Genomic DNA, 20,783 nt, shown 5'->3' with positions numbered 1-20,783 from the left:
GTTCTTACATCTCCCTCCAGACTGTTACCTGCTCTGTTCTTACATTTCCCTCCAGACTGTTACCTGCTCTGTTCTTACATTTCCCTCCAGACTGTTACCTGCTCTGTTCTTACATTTCCCTCCAGACTGTTACCTGCTCTGTTCTTACATTTCCCCCCAGACTTTTACCTGCTCTGTTCTTACATCTCCCTCCAGACTGTTACCTGCTCTGTTCTTACATTTCCCTCCAGACTGTTACCTGCTCTGTTCTTACATCTCCCCCCAGACTGTTACCTGCTCTGTTCTTACATTTCCCCCCAGACTGTTACCTGCTCTGTTCTTACATCTCCCCCCAGACTGTTACCTGCTCTGTTCTTACATCTCCCCCCAGACTTTTACCTGCTCTGTTCTTACATCTCCCCCCAGACTGTTACCTGCTCTGTTCTTACATTTCCCTCCAGACTGTTACCTGCTCTGTTCTTACATTTCCCCCCAGACTGTTACCTGCTCTGTTCTTACATTTCCCCCCAGACTGTTACCTGCTCTGTTCTTACATTTCCCCCCAGACTGTTACCTGCTCTGTTCTTACATCTCCCTCCAGACTGTTACCTGCTCTGTTCTTACATTTCCCTCCAGACTGTTACCTGCTCTGTTCTTACATTTCCCTCCAGACTGTTACCTGCTCTGTTCTTACATTTCCCTCCAGACTGTTACCTGCTCTGTTCTTACATTTCCCCCCAGACTGTTACCTGCTCTGTTCTTACATCTCCCCCCAGACTGTTACCTGCTCTGTTCTTACATCTCCCCCCAGACTTTTACCTGCTCTGTTCTTACATCTCCCCCCAGACTGTTACCTGCTCTGTTCTTACATTTCCCCCCAGACTGTTACCTGCTCTGTTCTTACATTTCCCCCCAGACTGTTACCTGCTCTGTTCTTACATTTCCCTCCAGACTGTTACCTGCTCTGTTCTTACATTTCCCTCCAGACTGTTACCTGCTCTGTTCTTACATTTCCCTCCAGACTGTTACCTGCTCTGTTCTTACATTTCCCTCCAGACTGTTACCTGCTCTGTTCTTACATTTCCCTCCAGACTGTTACCTGCTCTGTTCTTACATCTCCCTCCAGACTGTTACCTGCTCTGTTCTTACATTTCCCCCCAGACTGTTACCTGCTCTGTTCTTACATTTCCCTCCAGACTTTTACCTGCTCTGTTCTTACATTTCCCTCCAGACTGTTACCTGCTCTGTTCTTACATTTCCCTCCAGACTGTTACCTGCTCTGTTCTTACATTTCCCTCCAGACTGTTACCTGCTCTGTTCTTACATTTCCCTCCAGACTTTTACCTGCTCTGTTCTTACATTTCCCTCCAGACTTTTACCTTCTCTGTTCTTACATTTCCCTCCAGACTGTTACCTTCTCTGTTCTTACATTTCCCTCCAGACTGTTACCTGCTCTGTTCTTACATTTCTCTCCAGACTGTTACCTGCTCTGTTCTTACATTTCCCCCCAGACTGTTACCTGCTCTGTTCTTACATTTCCCTCCAGACTGTTACCTGCTCTGTTCTTACATTTCCCCCCAGACTGTTACCTGCTCTGTTCTTACATTTCCCCCCAGACTGTTACCTGCTCTGTTCTTACATCTCCCTCCAGACTGTTACCTTCTCTGTTCTTACATCTCCCTCCAGACTTTTACCTGCTCTGTTCTTACATCTCCCTCCAGACTTTTACCTTCTCTGTTCTTACATCTCCCTCCAGACTTTTACCTGCTCTGTTCTTACATTTCCCTCCAGACTTTTACCTGCTCTGCTCTTACATTTCCCTCCAGACTTTTACCTTCTCTGTTCTTACATCTCCCTCCAGACTTTTACCTGCTCTGTTCTTACATCTCCCTCCAGACTTTTACCTTCTCTGTTCTTACATCTCCCTCCAGACTTTTACCTGCTCTGTTCTTACATTTCCCCCCAGACTGTTACCTGCTCTGTTCTTACATTTCCCTCCAGACTGTTACCTGCTCTGTTCTTACATTTCCCTCCAGACTGTTACCTGCTCTGTTCTTACATCTCCCTCCAGACTGTTACCTGCTCTGTTCTTACATTTCCCCCCAGACTGTTACCTGCTCTGTTCTTACATTTCCCTCCAGACTGTTACCTGCTCTGTTCTTACATCTCCCTCCAGACTGTTACCTGCTCTGTTCTTACATTTCCCTCCAGACTGTTACCTGCTCTGTTCTTACATTTCCCTCCAGACTGTTACCTGCTCTGTTCTTACATTTCCCTCCAGACTGTTACCTGCTCTGTTCTTACATCTCCCTCCAGACTGTTACCTGCTCTGTTCTTACATCTCCCTCCAGACTGTTACCTGCTCTGTTCTTACATCTCCCTCCAGACTGTTACCTGCTCTGTTCTTACATTTCCCTCCAGACTGTTACCTGCTCTGTTCTTACATTTCCCCCCAGACTGTTACCTGCTCTGTTCTTACATTTCCCCCCAGACTGTTACCTGCTCTGTTCTTACATTTCCCTCCAGACTGTTACCTGCTCTGTTCTTACATTTCCCTCCAGACTGTTACCTGCTCTGTTCTTACATTTCCCTCCAGACTGTTACCTGCTCTGTTCTTACATTTCCCTCCAGACTGTTACCTGCTCTGTTCTTACATTTCCCCCCAGACTGTTACCTGCTCTGTTCTTACATTTCCCCCCAGACTGTTACCTGCTCTGTTCTTACATTTCCCTCCAGACTGTTACCTGCTCTGTTCTTACATTTCCCTCCAGACTTTTACCTGCTCTGTTCTTACATTTCCCCCCAGACTGTTACCTGCTCTGTTCTTACATTTCCCCCCAGACTGTTACCTGCTCTGTTCTTACATTTCCCTCCAGACTTTTACCTGCTCTGTTCTTACATTTCCCCCCAGACTGTTACCTGCTCTGTTCTTACATCTCCCTCCAGACTTTTACCTGCTCTGTTCTTACATCTCCCTCCAGACTGTTACCTGCTCTGCTCTTACATTTCCCTCCAGACTGTTACCTGCTCTGTTCTTACATCTCCCTCCAGACTGTTACCTGCTCTGTTCTTACATTTCTCTCCAGACTGTTACCTGCTCTGCTCTTACATTTCCCTCCAGACTGTTACCTGCTCTGTTCTTACATTTCCCTCCAGACTGTTACCTGCTCTGTTCTTACATTTCTCTCCAGACTGTTACCTGCTCTGCTCTTACATTTCCCTCCAGACTGTTACCTGCTCTGTTCTTACATCTCCCTCCAGACTGTTACCTGCTCTGTTCTTACATTTCCCTCCAGACTTTTACCTGCTCTGTTCTTACATCTCCCTCCAGACTGTTACCTGCTCTGTTCTTACATTTCCCTCCAGACTGTTACCTGCTCTGTTCTTACATCTCCCTCCAGACTGTTACCTGCTCTGTTCTTACATTTCCCTCCAGACTGTTACCTGCTCTGTTCTTACATCTCCCTCCAGACTGTTACCTGCTCTGTTCTTACATTTCCCCCCAGACTGTTACCTGCTCTGTTCTTACATTTCCCTCCAGACTGTTACCTGCTCTGTTCTTACATTTCCCCCCAGACTGTTACCTGCTCTGTTCTTACATTTCCCTCCAGACTGTTACCTGCTCTGTTCTTACATTTCCCTCCAGACTGTTACCTGCTCTGTTCTTACATCTCCCTCCAGACTGTTACCTGCTCTGTTCTTACATTTCCCTCCAGACTGTTACCTGCTCTGTTCTTACATTTCCCCCAGACTGTTACCTGCTCTGTTCTTACATCTCCCTCCAGACTGTTACCTGCTCTGTTCTTACATTTCCCCCCAGACTTTTACCTGCTCTGTTCTTACATTTCCCCCCAGACTGTTACCTGCTCTGTTCTTACATCTCCCTCCAGACTGTTACCTGCTCTGTTCTTACATTTCCCCCCAGACTGTTACCTGCTCTGTTCTTACATTTCCCCCCAGACTGTTACCTGCTCTGTTCTTACATTTCCCCCCAGACTGTTACCTGCTCTGTTCTTACATTTCCCCCCAGACTGTTACCTGCTCTGTTCTTACATTTCCCCCCAGACTGTTACCTGCTCTGTTCTTACATTTCCCCCCAGACTGTTACCTGCTCTGTTCTTACATCTCCCCCCAGACTGTTACCTGCTCTGTTCTTACATTTCCCCCCAGACTGTTACCTGCTCTGTTCTTACATTTCCCTCCAGACTTTTACCTGCTCTGTTCTTACATTTCCCTCCAGACTGTTACCTGCTCTGTTCTTACATCTCCCTCCAGACTGTTACCTGCTCTGTTCTTACATTTCCCTCCAGACTGTTACCTGCTCTGTTCTTACATTTCCCTCCAGACTGTTACCTGCTCTGTTCTTACATTTCCCTCCAGACTGTTACCTGCTCTGTTCTTACATCTCCCTCCAGACTGTTACCTGCTCTGTTCTTACATTTCCCCCCAGACTGTTACCTGCTCTGTTCTTACATTTCCCTCCAGACTGTTACCTGCTCTGTTCTTACATTTCCCTCCAGACTGTTACCTGCTCTGTTCTTACATTTCCCTCCAGACTGTTACCTGCTCTGTTCTTACATTTCCCTCCAGACTGTTACCTGCTCTGTTCTTACATCTCCCTCCAGACTGTTACCTGCTCTGTTCTTACATTTCCCTCCAGACTGTTACCTGCTCTGTTCTTACATCTCCCTCCAGACTGTTACCTGCTCTGTTCTTACATTTCCCTCCAGACTGTTACCTGCTCTGTTCTTACATTTCCCCCCAGACTGTTACCTGCTCTGTTCTTACATTTCCCTCCAGACTGTTACCTGCTCTGTTCTTACATTTCCCTCCAGACTGTTACCTGCTCTGTTCTTACATCTCCCTCCAGACTGTTACCTGCTCTGTTCTTACATTTCCCTCCAGACTGTTACCTGCTCTGTTCTTACATTTCCCTCCAGACTGTTACCTGCTCTGTTCTTACATCTCCCTCCAGACTGTTACCTGCTCTGTTCTTACATTTCCCCCCAGACTGTTACCTGCTCTGTTCTTACATCTCCCTCCAGACTGTTACCTGCTCTGTTCTTACATTTCCCTCCAGACTGTTACCTGCTCTGTTCTTACATTTCCCTCCAGACTGTTACCTGCTCTGTTCTTACATTTCCCTCCAGACTGTTACCTGCTCTGTTCTTACATTTCCCTCCAGACTTTTACCTTCTCTGTTCTTACATCTCCCTCCAGACTTTTACCTGCTCTGTTCTTACATCTCCCTCCAGACTTTTACCTGCTCTGTTCTTACATTTCCCCCCAGACTGTTACCTGCTCTGTTCTTACATCTCCCTCCAGACTGTTACCTGCTCTGTTCTTACATCTCCCTCCAGACTTTTACCTGCTCTGTTCTTACATTTCCCTCCAGACTGTTACCTGCTCTGTTCTTACATCTCCCTCCAGACTGTTACCTGCTCTGTTCTTACATCTCCCTCCAGACTGTTACCTGCTCTGTTCTTACATTTCCCCCCAGACTGTTACCTGCTCTGTTCTTACATCTCCCTCCAGACTGTTACCTGCTCTGTTCTTACATCTCCCTCCAGACTGTTACCTGCTCTGTTCTTACATCTCCCTCCAGACTGTTACCTGCTCTGTTCTTACATCTCCCCCCAGACTGTTACCTGCTCTGTTCTTACATCTCCCTCCAGACTGTTACCTGCTCTGTTCTTACATTTCCCCCCAGACTGTTACCTTCTCTGTTCTTACATTTCCCTCCAGACTTTTACCTGCTCTGTTCTTACATTTCCCCCCAGACTTTTACCTGCTCTGTTCTTACATCTCCCTCCAGACTGTTACCTGCTCTGTTCTTACATCTCCCTCCAGACTGTTACCTGCTCTGTTCTTACATCTCCCCCCAGACTGTTACCTGCTCTGTTCTTACATTTCCCCCCAGACTGTTACCTGCTCTGTTCTTACATCTCCCCCCAGACTGTTACCTGCTCTGTTCTTACATCTCCCCCCAGACTGTTACCTGCTCTGTTCTTACATCTCCCCCCAGACTGTTACCTGCTCTGTTCTTACATTTCCCCCCAGACTGTTACCTGCTCTGTTCTTACATCTCCCTCCAGACTGTTACCTGCTCTGTTCTTACATTTCCCCCCAGACTGTTACCTGCTCTGTTCTTACATTTCCCTCCAGACTGTTACCTGCTCTGTTCTTACATTTCCCTCCAGACTGTTACCTGCTCTGTTCTTACATTTCCCCCCAGACTGTTACCTGCTCTGTTCTTACATCTCCCTCCAGACTGTTACCTGCTCTGTTCTTACATCTCCCTCCAGACTGTTACCTGCTCTGTTCTTACATTTCTCTCCAGACTGTTACCTGCTCTGTTCTTACATTTCCCTCCAGACTGTTACCTGCTCTGTTCTTACATTTCCCTCCAGACTGTTACCTGCTCTGTTCTTACATCTCCCTCCAGACTGTTACCTGCTCTGTTCTTACATCTCCCTCCAGACTGTTACCTGCTCTGTTCTTACATTTCCCCCCAGACTTTTACCTGCTCTGTTCTTACATTTCCCTCCAGACTGTTACCTGCTCTGTTCTTACATCTCCCTCCAGACTGTTACCTGCTCTGTTCTTACATCTCCCTCCAGACTGTTACCTGCTCTGTTCTTACATTTCCCCCCAGACTGTTACCTGCTCTGTTCTTACATTTCCCCCCAGACTGTTACCTGCTCTGTTCTTACATTTCCCCCCAGACTGTTACCTGCTCTGTTCTTACATCTCCCCCCAGACTGTTACCTGCTCTGTTCTTACATTTCCCTCCAGACTGTTACCTGCTCTGTTCTTACATTTCCCTCCAGACTGTTACCTGCTCTGTTCTTACATTTCCCCCCAGACTGTTACCTGCTCTGTTCTTACATCTCCCTCCAGACTGTTACCTGCTCTGTTCTTACATCTCCCTCCAGACTGTTACCTGCTCTGTTCTTACATTTCCCTCCAGACTTTTACCTGCTCTGTTCTTACATTTCCCCCCAGACTGTTACCTGCTCTGTTCTTACATTTCCCTCCAGACTGTTACCTGCTCTGTTCTTACATCTCCCCCCAGACTGTTACCTGCTCTGTTCTTACATCTCCCTCCAGACTGTTACCTGCTCTGTTCTTACATTTCCCCCCAGACTTTTACCTGCTCTGTTCTTACATTTCCCCCCAGACTGTTACCTGCTCTGTTCTTACATTTCCCTCCAGACTGTTACCTGCTCTGTTCTTACATTTCCCTCCAGACTGTTACCTGCTCTGTTCTTACATTTCCCTCCAGACTGTTACCTGCTCTGTTCTTACATTTCCCTCCAGACTTTTACCTGCTCTGTTCTTACATTTCCCCCCAGACTTTTACCTTCTCTGTTCTTACATTTCCCCCCAGACTTTTACCTGCTCTGTTCTTACATTTCCCCCCAGACTTTTACCTGCTCTGTTCTTACATTTCCTTCTTCCATATTCTCCAATGTGCAGTTTTCATGCAGAATTCCCTCGGCCAAAAAGAGAAAAAATAAATGCACGCCGAAAATCTGCACATAAAAAACCTATTGGATGCAGAATTTGTGCAACGTGTGCAGAGCTCAACACACAGGGGGCAATTTTTTACACAAATTTTAACCCCTTCCCGTCTTGTGCCGTACTAGTATGGTGCGCGCCGGGTCCAGGTGCATGGAGAGGGCTCGTGGGCCCATAGCCGGGGAGTCTTTGCTGCATATTGCAGCAAATGCTTACTGGTAACACACGCGACCGGTGCTAGCATGGGAGCCGCCATCTTGTCGCGGATCGTCGCTCCCTGTGACATCATCGGGGAACGGCGATCTGTCTCCATGGTAGCCTTAGGTCTTCACTTCGTTTTAACTCTATCAGCAATAGTTGATGTGGTTTGTGTAAGGAAAAGTGATACAATTTTCCAATAGACTTTTTGTATCAGTTACTCCTGGTTTTCTAGATCTCTGCTTGCTGTCATTCTACAGAAATCCTCTATGTGTACTTCCAGTGGATAGAAATCTGACCATGGTCACACAGGTGCACAGCTCGTTATATATCACACAGGTGCATGGCTCGTTATATCTGTGACACTATCGAGCCGCACACCTGTGTGACATCACATAACCAGGAATATAACGAGCCGTGCACCTGTGTGACATCACATGACCAGGGATATAACGAGCCATGCACCTGTGTGACATCACATAACCGGGCATATAACGAGCCGTGCACCTGTGTGACATCACATGACCAGGGATATAACGAGCCATGCACCTGTGTGACATCACATAACCGGGCATATAACGAGCCGTGCACCTGTGTGACATCACATGACCAGGGATATAACGAGCCGTGCACCTGTGTGACATCACATGACCAGGGATATAACGAGCCATGCACCTGTGTGACATCACATAACCGGGCATATAACGAGCCGTGCACCTGTGTGACATCACATGACCAGGGATATAACGAGCCGTGCACCTGTGTGACATCACATGACCAGGGATATAACGAGCCATGCACCTGTGTGACATCACATAACCGTGTATATAACGAGCCGTGCATCTGTGTGACATCCCGTGACCAGGGATATAACGAGCCGAGCACCTGTGTGACATCACATTACCGGGCATATAACGCGCCGTGCACCTGTGTGACATCACATAACTGGGCATATAACGAGCCGTGCACCTGGAGGAACCAGAACCAAGGATCCAGTGGTAGCCAGAACCGGGCAGCCTATGTGCCGGTACCAGGCAAAAGAGGAGCTACCGGCAGTGTCTCTTCTGCCAAACCAGCAGCAGCCGCAGCACAGCGACACTGTAAGCCCCGGCCCCTCGTGCACTACCCCCTATGCCCCGGCCCCTCGTGTACTACCCCCTATGCACCGGCCCCTCATGTACTACCCCCTATGCACCGGCCCCTTGTGTGCTACCCCTATGCACCGGCCCCTCATGTACTACCCCCTATGCACCGGCCCCTCGTGTACTACCCCCTATGCACCGGCCCCTCGTGTACTACCCCTATGCACTGGCCCCTCATGTACTACCCCCTATGCACCGGCCCCTTGTGTGCTACCCCTATGCACCGGCCCCTCATGTACTACCCCCTATGCACCGGCCCCTCGTGTGCTACCCCTATGCACCGGCCCCTCATGTACTACCCCCTATGCACCGGCCCCTCATGTACTACCCCCTATGCACCGGCCCCTTGTGTGCTACCCCTATGCACCGGCCCCTCATGTACTACCCCCTATGCACCGGCCCCTCGTGTACTACCCCCTATGCACTAGCCCCTCGTGTACTACCCCCTATGCACCGGCCCCTCGTGTACTACCCCTATGCACCGGCCCCTCATGTACTACCCCCTATGCACCGGCCCCTTGTGTGCTACCCCTATGCACCGGCCCCTCATGTACTACCCCCTATGCACCGGCCCCTCGTGTGCTACCCCTATGCACCGGCCCCTCATGTACTACCCCCTATGCACCGGCCCCTCATGTACTACCCCCTATGCACCGGCCCCTTGTGTGCTACCCCTATGCACCGGCCCCTCATGTACTACCCCCTATGCACCGGCCCCTCGTGTGCTACCCCTATGCACCGGCCCCTCATGTACTACCCCCTATGCACCGGCCCCTCATGTACTAACCCCTATGCACCGGCCCCTCATGTACTACCCCCTATGCACCGGCCCCTCGTGTACTACCCCCTATGCACCGGCCCCTCGTGTGCTACCCCTATGCACCGGCCCCTCGTGTACTACCCCCTATGCACCGGCCCCTCGTGTGCTACCCCTATGCACCGGCCACTCGTGTACTACCCCCTATGCACCGGCCCCTTGTGTGCTACCCCTATGCACCGGCCCCTCATGTACTACCCCCTATGCACCGGCCCCTCATGTACTACCCCCTATGCACCGGCCCCTCGTGTACTACCCCCTATGCACCGGCCCCTCGTGTACTACCCCCTATGCACCGGCACCTCGTGTACTACCCCCTATGCACCGGCCCCTCATGTACTACCCCCTATGCACCGGCACCTCGTGTACTATCCCCTATGCACCGGCCCCTCGTGTAGTACCCCCTATGCACCGGCCCCTCGTGTACTACCCCCTATGCACCGGCCCCTCGTGTACTACCCCCTATGCACCGGCCCCTCGTGTACTACCCCCTATGCACCGGCCCCTCGTGTACTACCCCCTATGCCCCGGCCCCTCGTGTACTACCCCCTATGCACCGGCCCCTCGTGTACTACCCCCTATGCACCGTCCCCTCGTGTACTACCCCCTATGCACGGCCCCTCGTGTGCTACCCCTATGCACCGGCCCCTCCCTCGTGTACTACCCCCTATGCACCGGCCCCTCGTGTGCTACCCCTATGCACCGGCCCCTCATGTACTACCCCCTATGCACCGGCCCCTCGTGTACTACCCCCTATGCCCCGGCCCCTCATGTACTACCCCCTATGCACCGGCCCCTCGTGTACTACCCCCTATGCACCGGCCCCTCGTGTGCTACCCCTATGCACCGGCCCCTCATGTACTACCCCCTATGCACCGGCCCCTCGTGTACTACCCCCTATGCACCGGCCCCTCGTGTACTACCCCCTATGCACCGGCCCCTCGTGTACTACCCCCTATGCACCGGCCCCTCGTGTACTACCCCCTATGCACCGGCCCCTCGTGTACTACCCCCTATGCACCGGTCCCTCGTGTACTACCCCCTATGCCCCGGCCCCTCGTGTACCAACCCCTATGCACCGGCCCCTCATGCACTACCCCCTATGCCCCGGCACCTGGTGTACTACCCCCTATGCACCGGCCCCTCGTGTACTACCCCCTATGCACCGGCCCCTCGTGTACTACCCCCTATGCACCGGCCCCTCGTGTACTACCCCCTATGCACCGGCCCCTCGTGTACTACCCCTATGCACCGGCCCCTCATGTACTACCCCCTATGCACTGGCCCCTCGTGTACTACCCCCTATGCACCGGCCCCTCATGTACTACCCCCTATGCACTGGCCCCTCGTGTACTACCCCCTATGCACCGGCCCCTCGTGTACTACCCCTATGCACCGGCCCCTCATGTACTACCCCCTATGCACCGGCCCCTCGTGTACTACCCCCTATGCAGCTCTGTGTCTGTGTTATTGTGACCGTTTCGCTCATGTCATGTGTCATGTGACCTGCATTGTCCTGTAACTGTTTTTATGCAACCATGGAGCTTGCAACATGTAAGAACATAAGTATTTATGTATTTGTATCGTTAGAACTGTCTCTAACTCTGTAACAATTGCTGGAACAATATGTACAAAATAATTTCCCCCCAGAGGATCAATAAAGTTGTATGGTATTGTATTGTATATTGAGCCTATGTGGTTACCGTACTTCTACAACCTGAAAACAGGAGGGGGCTGACATCTAGTGGCGATATATAAGAATAACCTGGAACACTACAACAGCGACATCTAGTGGAGAATTACACACATCACATCAGAAAACCATTGATAATACAAATATTAATATGTGGATAACACCGGGAGTTATTCTATAGAAGAGTCCTGTAATAATCGTCATAACGGAGGTGACTGGAGTTTATATAATTACATTGTATTTGTATTGTATTGTATCCATCGACTGATTCCACTTATTCTTCTGATGGAACATTCTAGAATATTCTATGAAGAAGAATAACCACAGCAAGAATGACGAAGAATCTGTTTCCTATTGGAGACGCCATCGTTATAACCGGATTCCATATGTATTGTATCTTACGCATTGTATACTTTGTATCTTACCAACTTTATTAAACAAAGGTGTTACCCATAGTCCAGTCCTCGGCCGATTCCAGCCTTTACCCCCTGTTATATTCAGCCTCTAAGAATTTACAGATAAGAAAACATCTCCAAACTGATCAGAACCTGCTGATACTATACGCACACAGCCCCACCGGATCCTGACACCGCACCGGCTGACGCTGTGTCACACCCTGGTATCAGTCAGTGGCTTCCAGAACCTTACAGGTGACAATCCATCAGAAGGAGGACTTCATGGTGACTTCTTACTTATCACGTTCCACACAAGATGTTTTCATCTCCGTGCAGAACATTTCCACACTGCACCCATAAAAATACCACAGTCACCAATGATCAGAGCATCACTTCATCAAGCCGACCCGTAAGAAAGAGAAAAAGCTTCAAACAATAAAAATAATTCATTATATGCACTAAAATCCCCTAAACGCCACCGTCCCCACAGACATACACAAAAGAACCCACATAATTGGTATCGCTGTGTTAGGGTAGCATATAAGATATCCTCTTGTAGTGTGCCTTGGCTGCGTTTCTAATTATGAAATGATTGCATGTGTGCACGGTCGTATGGAAATAAATCAGACCAAAGCTGATACAAGACAAGCTCATGCCACTGCCCGGGGGAAAAGATCAGCACTGCGCAGGACGATTTGTTCTATCAGTCTATATAGAAAAATGGGAAAGAAGCAGAAGAGGAGGAGACTTCCCAGATCATGAAGTCTCTTGATTGGAGAACTTCCCTGCTGTGGCACATCCACGTCAGGTCCGCATTCCTTAGCTTTGAGGTGCGGTCCACGAGGCCGGCGCCATCTTGAGTTCATTGTTTCTATTTCAGTATATTTTAGGAAAATAAGTAGAAATGACAGGATTTGATCTATCCGCTAGGTTTACCTTAACAGTTGTGTTCTGTACAATAAATCAGAATCATTATTAGACTTGTTCGGTGAACGACGTAAAAAAAAAAAAAATTAATGAACTTGCCAAAAATGTAAACTTTTTATCAAATCGGAAATCTGTGCGCCAAAGTGTTACCAACGACAAGAACAACAGATCCCATAAAAATGAATGACCCCCCCAAACTCATCAATAAACTAAAGATCAACTAAAATGAAGAATTTGTAAAGTGCATCTAATTTTACAGAAAATAAGCCCAAAATGTGACCGGGGATCGTTTAAATCTCTAGTCCTGGTTATTTAACCCCTTACACGCCACGGTCAAGCATGAGTAAGTGTCCCCCCCCCCCCCTTCATGAATTGGACCCCGCCGGTGAGCTTACCCGGTTATCAGATCCATCCTGCGGCAGCGCTGGGGTCCAGCATGTGCCCCGAGGCAGATGGCTCCTCTTCATGACGGGTGTGATACCACTGACCACTCCCCTTGGTGACACCACTGACCACTCCCCTTGGTGACACCACTGACCACTCCCCTTGGTGACACCACTGACCACTCCCCTTGGTGATACTAGGGAATTCTTAGTGTATATAGAGCAGGGCATTGGTGGGTGCGATGGACCCTCAAAGGAGCAGCGGAGAACATTATGTCCGGCCGCACACGACACCTGATGTCCAGTATCTCCCGACCAATGAATGTCCTGCAGGAGAAGCTCCTCCCACATCTCTTTTGTAAATTGTATTTCTGCATCAAATAATCAACAAGAGCAAACACTCAGGATACAAGATCTGAAAGGAAAGCGTTAGTTACTTACATTTTTCTACAAGAATCAAATTCTGATAAATTTTTCAGTAAATTTAGAATTTTCTTTTTCCCTCACTGTCAGAATTATTAATAATCTGATGACATCACGTGCCGATCCCCGAGTCACCACCTCATTATACGCTGCATCTATAGTCACATGGCTCCAGCCACTGCCAGACGGATTATTACCCCAGATCCCATCCCTGAGACAGAGAGAGAACACAGAAGTACTGGGGGGTAATAACTATACAAAATAACACCTGCTATACACTGAGCGTGAGAATAGCCCCCCCTAGTGGCTGATAGATCTGTATGTGTGATGTTCCTCTTAGATGTTTCTGTCAGTATACATTGTGACTGTCAGGGTCTGAGTTGAAGCTCGGTGCATATAACACAGGACACAGCAGTGTGAGGAGAAGCTCCTATCATAACAGATAGTCTTCTAATTCCTGTTATACTGAGTTTAATAGCACGAGCTGTAGCCCCGGCACTGCATCACAAAACTCTGCTACCTCAGTCACTACTGGGCCAATTCTCCCACAATACATGCACATACATACATACACACACATACATACACACACATATATACATACATACACATACATACACACACATATATACATACATACACACACATACATACACACACATATACATACATACACATACATACACACACATATATACATACATACACATACATATATACACACACATATATACATACACACACATACATACACACACATATATACATACATACACATACATATATACACACACATATATACATACATACACATACATATATACACACACATATATACATACATACACACATACACACGCACATGCACACATGCATACACACACAAATATACATACATACACACATATATACATACATACACACACATATATACATACACACATACACACACACATGCACACATGCATACACACACACATGCACACATGCATACACACACAAATATACATACATACACACATATATACATACATCACACATACATATACACACATACATACATACACACACATACATACACACATACATACACACATACATACATACATACATACACACAAATATACATACATACACACATATATGCACACATACATACATACACACAAATATACATACATACACACATATATGCACACACGTATACACATATATACATACACATACATACATACCCACACATACATGCAATACATACACACACATGCACACATGCATACACACACAAATATACATACATACACACATATATACATACATCACACATACATATACATACATACACACACACATACATACACACATACACACACACATACATACACATACACATACATACACACACATATACATACACATATATACATACATCACACATACATATACACACATACATAAACACATATATACATACACATACATACACACATATATACATACACACACACATATATACATACACACATACACACACACATATACACATACATACACATACACACACACACACACATATATACATACACACACACATATATACATACACACATACACACACACATATATACATACATACACATACACACACACACACATATATACATACACAGACTTACACACCTGTACACCCAGCTTTCTATACTAGATATAAGGCTTGTGCTTGTGATATGTAAAGACTGGAAACCTTTTACCTCTTATAAACGTCTCCATTGGAGTTCACTCCGTACACAGATCCGTCCTCCGCGGCCTCCACCATGACCAGGGAGCCGTCCACGTCCATCCAGCTGTGTCCGTGGCAGGCGCTGAGCGTCACCCCTGTGCTGTGCAGGATGGAGCTGCCCCTGGTGATGCCCCAGCAGCCATGGTGGCCACAGCTGTGATGCCTCAGGGTCCCCTCCAGCAGAGTGAAGGGAGGAGGCTGCTGACACTCAGCAACCAAAAAGAATCAAACACCCGGAATCTCATCCCATGAAATTCCAGGAAAATCACCAAAAAATACTGGGAATCACCTCGTCCACAACAACCCGTACGATACAATACAATCACTGAACCCGTAAAAAACACAAAAAAACTCAAAAATTATTCAACTTTCACATGTGACCTTATAAATGTTCTGCCTATAAACTCCTGCAGATGCAAAAACAAGCGAATTTCTCATAAAATCAGTTCTATAAAACCTAAAAAGCTATAAATGGGGGATCCCCATAACAGAATAAGGATCCACCAAGAAAGAGTTAATAAAATCTGATTGTTCCCTATTGAACCCCCCGGGAAAGAGGCCCCTGAAAAATGGATCTTATCCCACAAAACACAATCCCCCATATGTCCATATCTATCTCTATGTAATGGGGCAGAGTATATATCTATCTCTATGTAATGGGGCACAGTATATATCTATCTCTATGTAATGGGGCACAGTATATATCTATCTCTATGTAATGGGGCATAGTATATATCTATCTCTATGTAATGGGGCACAGTATATATCTATCTCTATGTAATGGGGCACAGTATATCTCTATCTCTATGTAATGGGGCACAGTATATATCTATATCTATGTAATGGGGCACAGTATATATCTATCTCTATGTAATGGGGCACAGTATATATCTATCTCTATCTAATGGGGCACAGTATATATCTATCTCTATGTAATGGGGCACAGTATATATCTATCTCTATGTAATGGGGCACAGTATATATCTATCTCTATGTAATGGGGCACAGTATATATCTATCTCTATGTAATGGAGCACAGTATATATCTATCTCTATGTAATGGGGCACAGTATATATCTATCTCTATGTAATGGGGCACAGTATATATCTATCTCTATGTAATGGAGCACAGTATATATCTATCTCTATGTAATGGGGCACAGTATATATCTATCTCTATGTAATGGGGCACAGTATATATCTATCTCTATGTAATGGGGCACAGTATATATCTATATCTATGTAATGGGGCACAGTATATATCTATCTCTATGTAAAGGGGCACAGTATATATCTATCTCTATGTAATGGGGCACAGTATATATCTATCTCTATGTAAAGGGGCACAGTATATATCTATCTCTATGTAATGGGGCACAGTATATATCTATCTCTATGTAATGGGGCACAGTATATATCTATCTCTATGTAATGGGGCACAGTATATATCTATCTCTATGTAATGGGGCACAGTATATATCTATCTCTATGTAATGGAGCACAGTATATATCTATCTCTATGTAATGGAGCACAGTATATATCTATCTCTATGTAATGGGGGCACAGTATATATCTATCTCTATGTAATGGGGCACAGTATATATCTATCTCTATGTAATGGGGCACAGTATATATCTATCTCTATGTAATGGGGCACAGTATATATCTATCTCTATGTAATGGGGCACAGTATATATCTATCTCTATGTAATGGGGCACAGTATATATCTATCTCTATGTAATGGGGCACAGTATATATCTATCTCTATGTAATGGGGCACAGTATATATCTATCTCTATGTATGGAGCACAGTATATATCTATCTCTATGTAATGGAGCACAGTATATCTCTATCTCTATGTGATGGAGCACAGTATATATCTATCTCTATGTAATGGAGCACAGTATATATCTATCTCTATGTAATGGGGCACAGTATATATCTATCTCTATGTAATGGGGCACAGTATATATCTATCTCTATGTAATGGGGCACAGTATATATCTATCTCTATGTAAAGGGGCACAGTATATATCTATCTCTATGTAATGGAGCACAGTATATATCTATCTCTATGTAATGGGGCTTAGTATATATATCTCTATGTAATGGAGCACAGTATATATCTATCTCTATGTAATGGAGCGCAGTATATATCTATCTCTATGTAATGGAGCGCAGTATATATCTATCTCTATGTAATGGAGCACAGTATATATCTATCTCTATGTAATGGGGCACAGTATATATCCATCTCTATGTAATGGAGCGCAGTATATATCTATCTCTATGTAATGGAGCACAGTATATATCTATCTCTATGTAATGGAGCGCAGTATATATCTATCTCTATGTAATGGAGCACAGTATATATCCATCTCTATGTAATGGGGCACAGTATATATCTATCTCTATGTAATGGGGCACAGTATATATCTATATCTATGTAATGGAGCACAGTATATATCTATCTCTATGTAATGGAGCGCAGTATATATCTATCTCTATGTAATGGAGCACAGTATATATCCATCTCTATGTAATGGGGCACAGTATATATCTATCTCTATGTAATGGGGCACAGTATATATCTATATCTATGTAATGGAGCACAGTATATATCTATCTCTATGTAATGGAGCACAGTATATATCTATCTCTATGTAATGGGGCACAGTATATATCTATCTCTATGTAATGGGGCACAGTATATCTCTATCTCTATGTAATGGGGCACAGTATATATCTATCTCTATGTAATGGAGCACAGTATATATCTATCTCTATGTAATGGAGCACAGTATATATCTATCTCTATGTAAAGGGGCACAGTATATATCTATCTCTATGTAAAGGGGCACAGTATATATCTATCTCTATGTAATGGGGCACAGTATATATCTATCTCTATGTAATGGGGCACAGTATATATCTATCTCTATGTAATGGAGCACAGTATATATCTATATCTATGTAATGGAGCACAGTATATATCTATCTCTATGTAATGGGGCACAGTATATATCTATCTCTATGTAAAGGGGCACAGTATATATCTATCTCTATGTAAAGGGGCACAGTATATATCTCACTGAAGGAAATCGCGGTGTGTTATTATGCAAAATAACTCCTGGTATAGATTAATTCACTGTAAGTGGAGATATTTTAAAAATAATATATTAAAATATAACTTTTATTGTTATTCTTATAAAATTATTCAGGACTAAACGTACAGACATACATACATGTATCAAAACTCAGTGTGCTGAGGATTATTGGGTGTGTTTGCACAGATATGTGCTACTTCGCGGTGTGTTTGCACAGATATGTGCTACTTCGCATAATACACCCCTCGTTGACGTTACATCCACAGTAACAGCCTCCCACTGAGTAATATCTATTATAGTAGTGCGTGTGAATTCCGTATTGTGAACTTCTCACTACTATTATGTGGCTATGAGCTGCATTGGTGTCAGTTTTAGGAGATAATCTATAGGCATACTTCCTAACACATTTACAAAGTCTCTTATGTCTTGTAGGGTTGCCATATAGATATTTTGAGACTCCTCTATTGTCTGTTTTTAGACCCTAATCTAATAATTATGGGTAATTTTAGAGGGGTTCTTTTCTGAAACTCGGTCTGTCTCACTTATAACTATCACCGTTTTCTTGAGGTTAGTACAGAGTTTTGTTTCCCCCTTAGCTAAGGTCTAAGTACGGCAATTGTGTGATATAGTGTAGTATCAGGATCATTGATCTCAGACCCCGCTACGGCTATATGCACTATTAAATGGTTGCTGATATGTTGGTCACTGGGTGTTAGCCACTGTTCACATCCTAGTGATGGGTGCAGACAGTGAAGACACCCAGCCTGTTGCTCAGCTGTTAATAGATCCAAGCTGAGGTACCTCGTAGTTACACTGCACTTTCACTGCATTTGTAGCTTAGTTCTAAGCACGGCACTTGTATATTGGGTATAGCCGCTGCTCACACCCTAGTGGTGGGTGCAATTAGCGAAGACACCCTACCCATTGCTCAGCTATTTATTTACCCACGCTAAAGTATCTCTAGCTTAACTGCACTCTCACTGCAGCTAACTAAGATTCCACCAATGCTAGTTCCACATATGTAACCCTAGGACCCGACGCGTTTCTTTCGCCACAATTCATCAGGGGTCTCTATTCCTGGCTTATTCTAGCTAGGGTATATGTTTCATAGGTCCGTGCTGTGCGCACGTCGGCATGATACTAGCCGCAACGCGCGCTGTTTCAGCCCTGCTTTATTTCAAATCCATGGCTCGTCACCGCTGGCAAGCCCTCCTTAGTATCCAATCAGTTGGCTTAGTGCGTTCAGGGGGTGTGTCGGTGCGTCAGCCAGTCAGTGTTTTCAGGGAGGTGCCATCATCACCCAGCGCGTCCCACTGGCTATTTTCAGCACCGCCTAGTGAATGATGTCGGAGGGTAAGGTAATAAACCTACAGTGAGGTATTCTACCCCCGTTTTCAATCGTACTCAGTTATTTTCTACAGAGTTACCTGATTATATCTTCTGAGTATTTTTGATTGAGGATTGCTGTATAATGAGGCATCTCACTAATATCTTACTGTTATCAAAACGATAAGTGTTGTGCACCCTCAAAATAGATCATAACTAGATCATCCACCTGATTGATACACATCATGGAAAGGATTGTCACTTATGTTGTATTGTTAGGAATAGCACTGCTTCCAGTGCTTTTATCACAGTATCCTGGTTGTATGCTGCAAATGCCTATATGACAGATGGCTTCTAGGTCCAAAAAGGTTCATTTATATTGTTCACAGTATAGTCTCGTCATTCATATTTATTAAGTCAGGAAGTATGGGATTGATATAGAGACAATGGGTATATTCTGGTTAGTAGGTTTTTTTTGATGGTATGCCTCTTGATATAATTTTGTAGGTGTCATCCCAAGACGTGGGGGGTCAGAGATAAGGGAACACTGACTAATGCCTCCTGGGTATCCATATGCCAGTTTGGTATCTCTCTATTCAATGAAACTCGCATAGGAGATGAAATCATTGATTCCATGCGGTTTTATAGAGTTTAGCCTAAATGTCCATTGGGCTTCTTTTCTAAGAATCATCTGGTCCCAGTTTCCCCCTCTTGCTGATGGTCTGATCTCCTCAATACCTCTAAATGAAATAGAGTCTAGACTACCTCGATGGTGTTTCCACATGTGTCTAGCCAATGGGGTATCTTTATTGTCTCTTATACCAAGTATGTGTTCTTGGATCCTCTTTCTAAAATGTCTAAAGGTTTTTCCGACATAATCTGCCGGGCATGTACATGTTGCAACGTACACCACACCAGTAGTGGAACAGTTTATGAAATCTCGTATCTCAAACTGTTCTGATGTGGCTGCGCTTGTTATCGTTTTGCATGGTGTGATCCATTTGCATGCTGAACAATGCCCGCAGCGAAAAGTGCCTTTCGGTCTACGTTGTAGCCAATTTTCCTTGGGTTTCAATGGCGGTAGATAGC

The 20,783-nt window shown here is 45.6% G+C and overlaps 1 protein-coding gene across 1 annotated transcript in view; it reads left to right on the top strand.

The window, feature by feature from the left end:
• Positions 1-15,418, top strand: part of LOC140065253 (cell adhesion molecule 4-like) — a 235,166-nt gene extending 219,748 nt beyond the window's left edge. The window contains exon 6 of the mRNA XM_072112851.1: positions 15,270-15,418. Coding sequence (XP_071968952.1) covers positions 15,270-15,418 — 149 coding nt within the window. The remainder of the gene's footprint in view (positions 1-15,269) is intronic.
• The last annotated feature ends 5,365 nt before the right edge of the window (positions 15,419-20,783 follow it).

The sequence above is a fragment of the Engystomops pustulosus genome, chromosome 6, assembly GCF_040894005.1.
Source record: "Engystomops pustulosus chromosome 6, aEngPut4.maternal, whole genome shotgun sequence".
In the NCBI taxonomy this organism is placed as follows: domain Eukaryota; kingdom Metazoa; phylum Chordata; class Amphibia; order Anura; family Leptodactylidae; genus Engystomops; species Engystomops pustulosus.
Note: the sequence above shows the minus strand (reverse complement) of the source record. Positions and strands in the feature narration are given on the sequence as shown.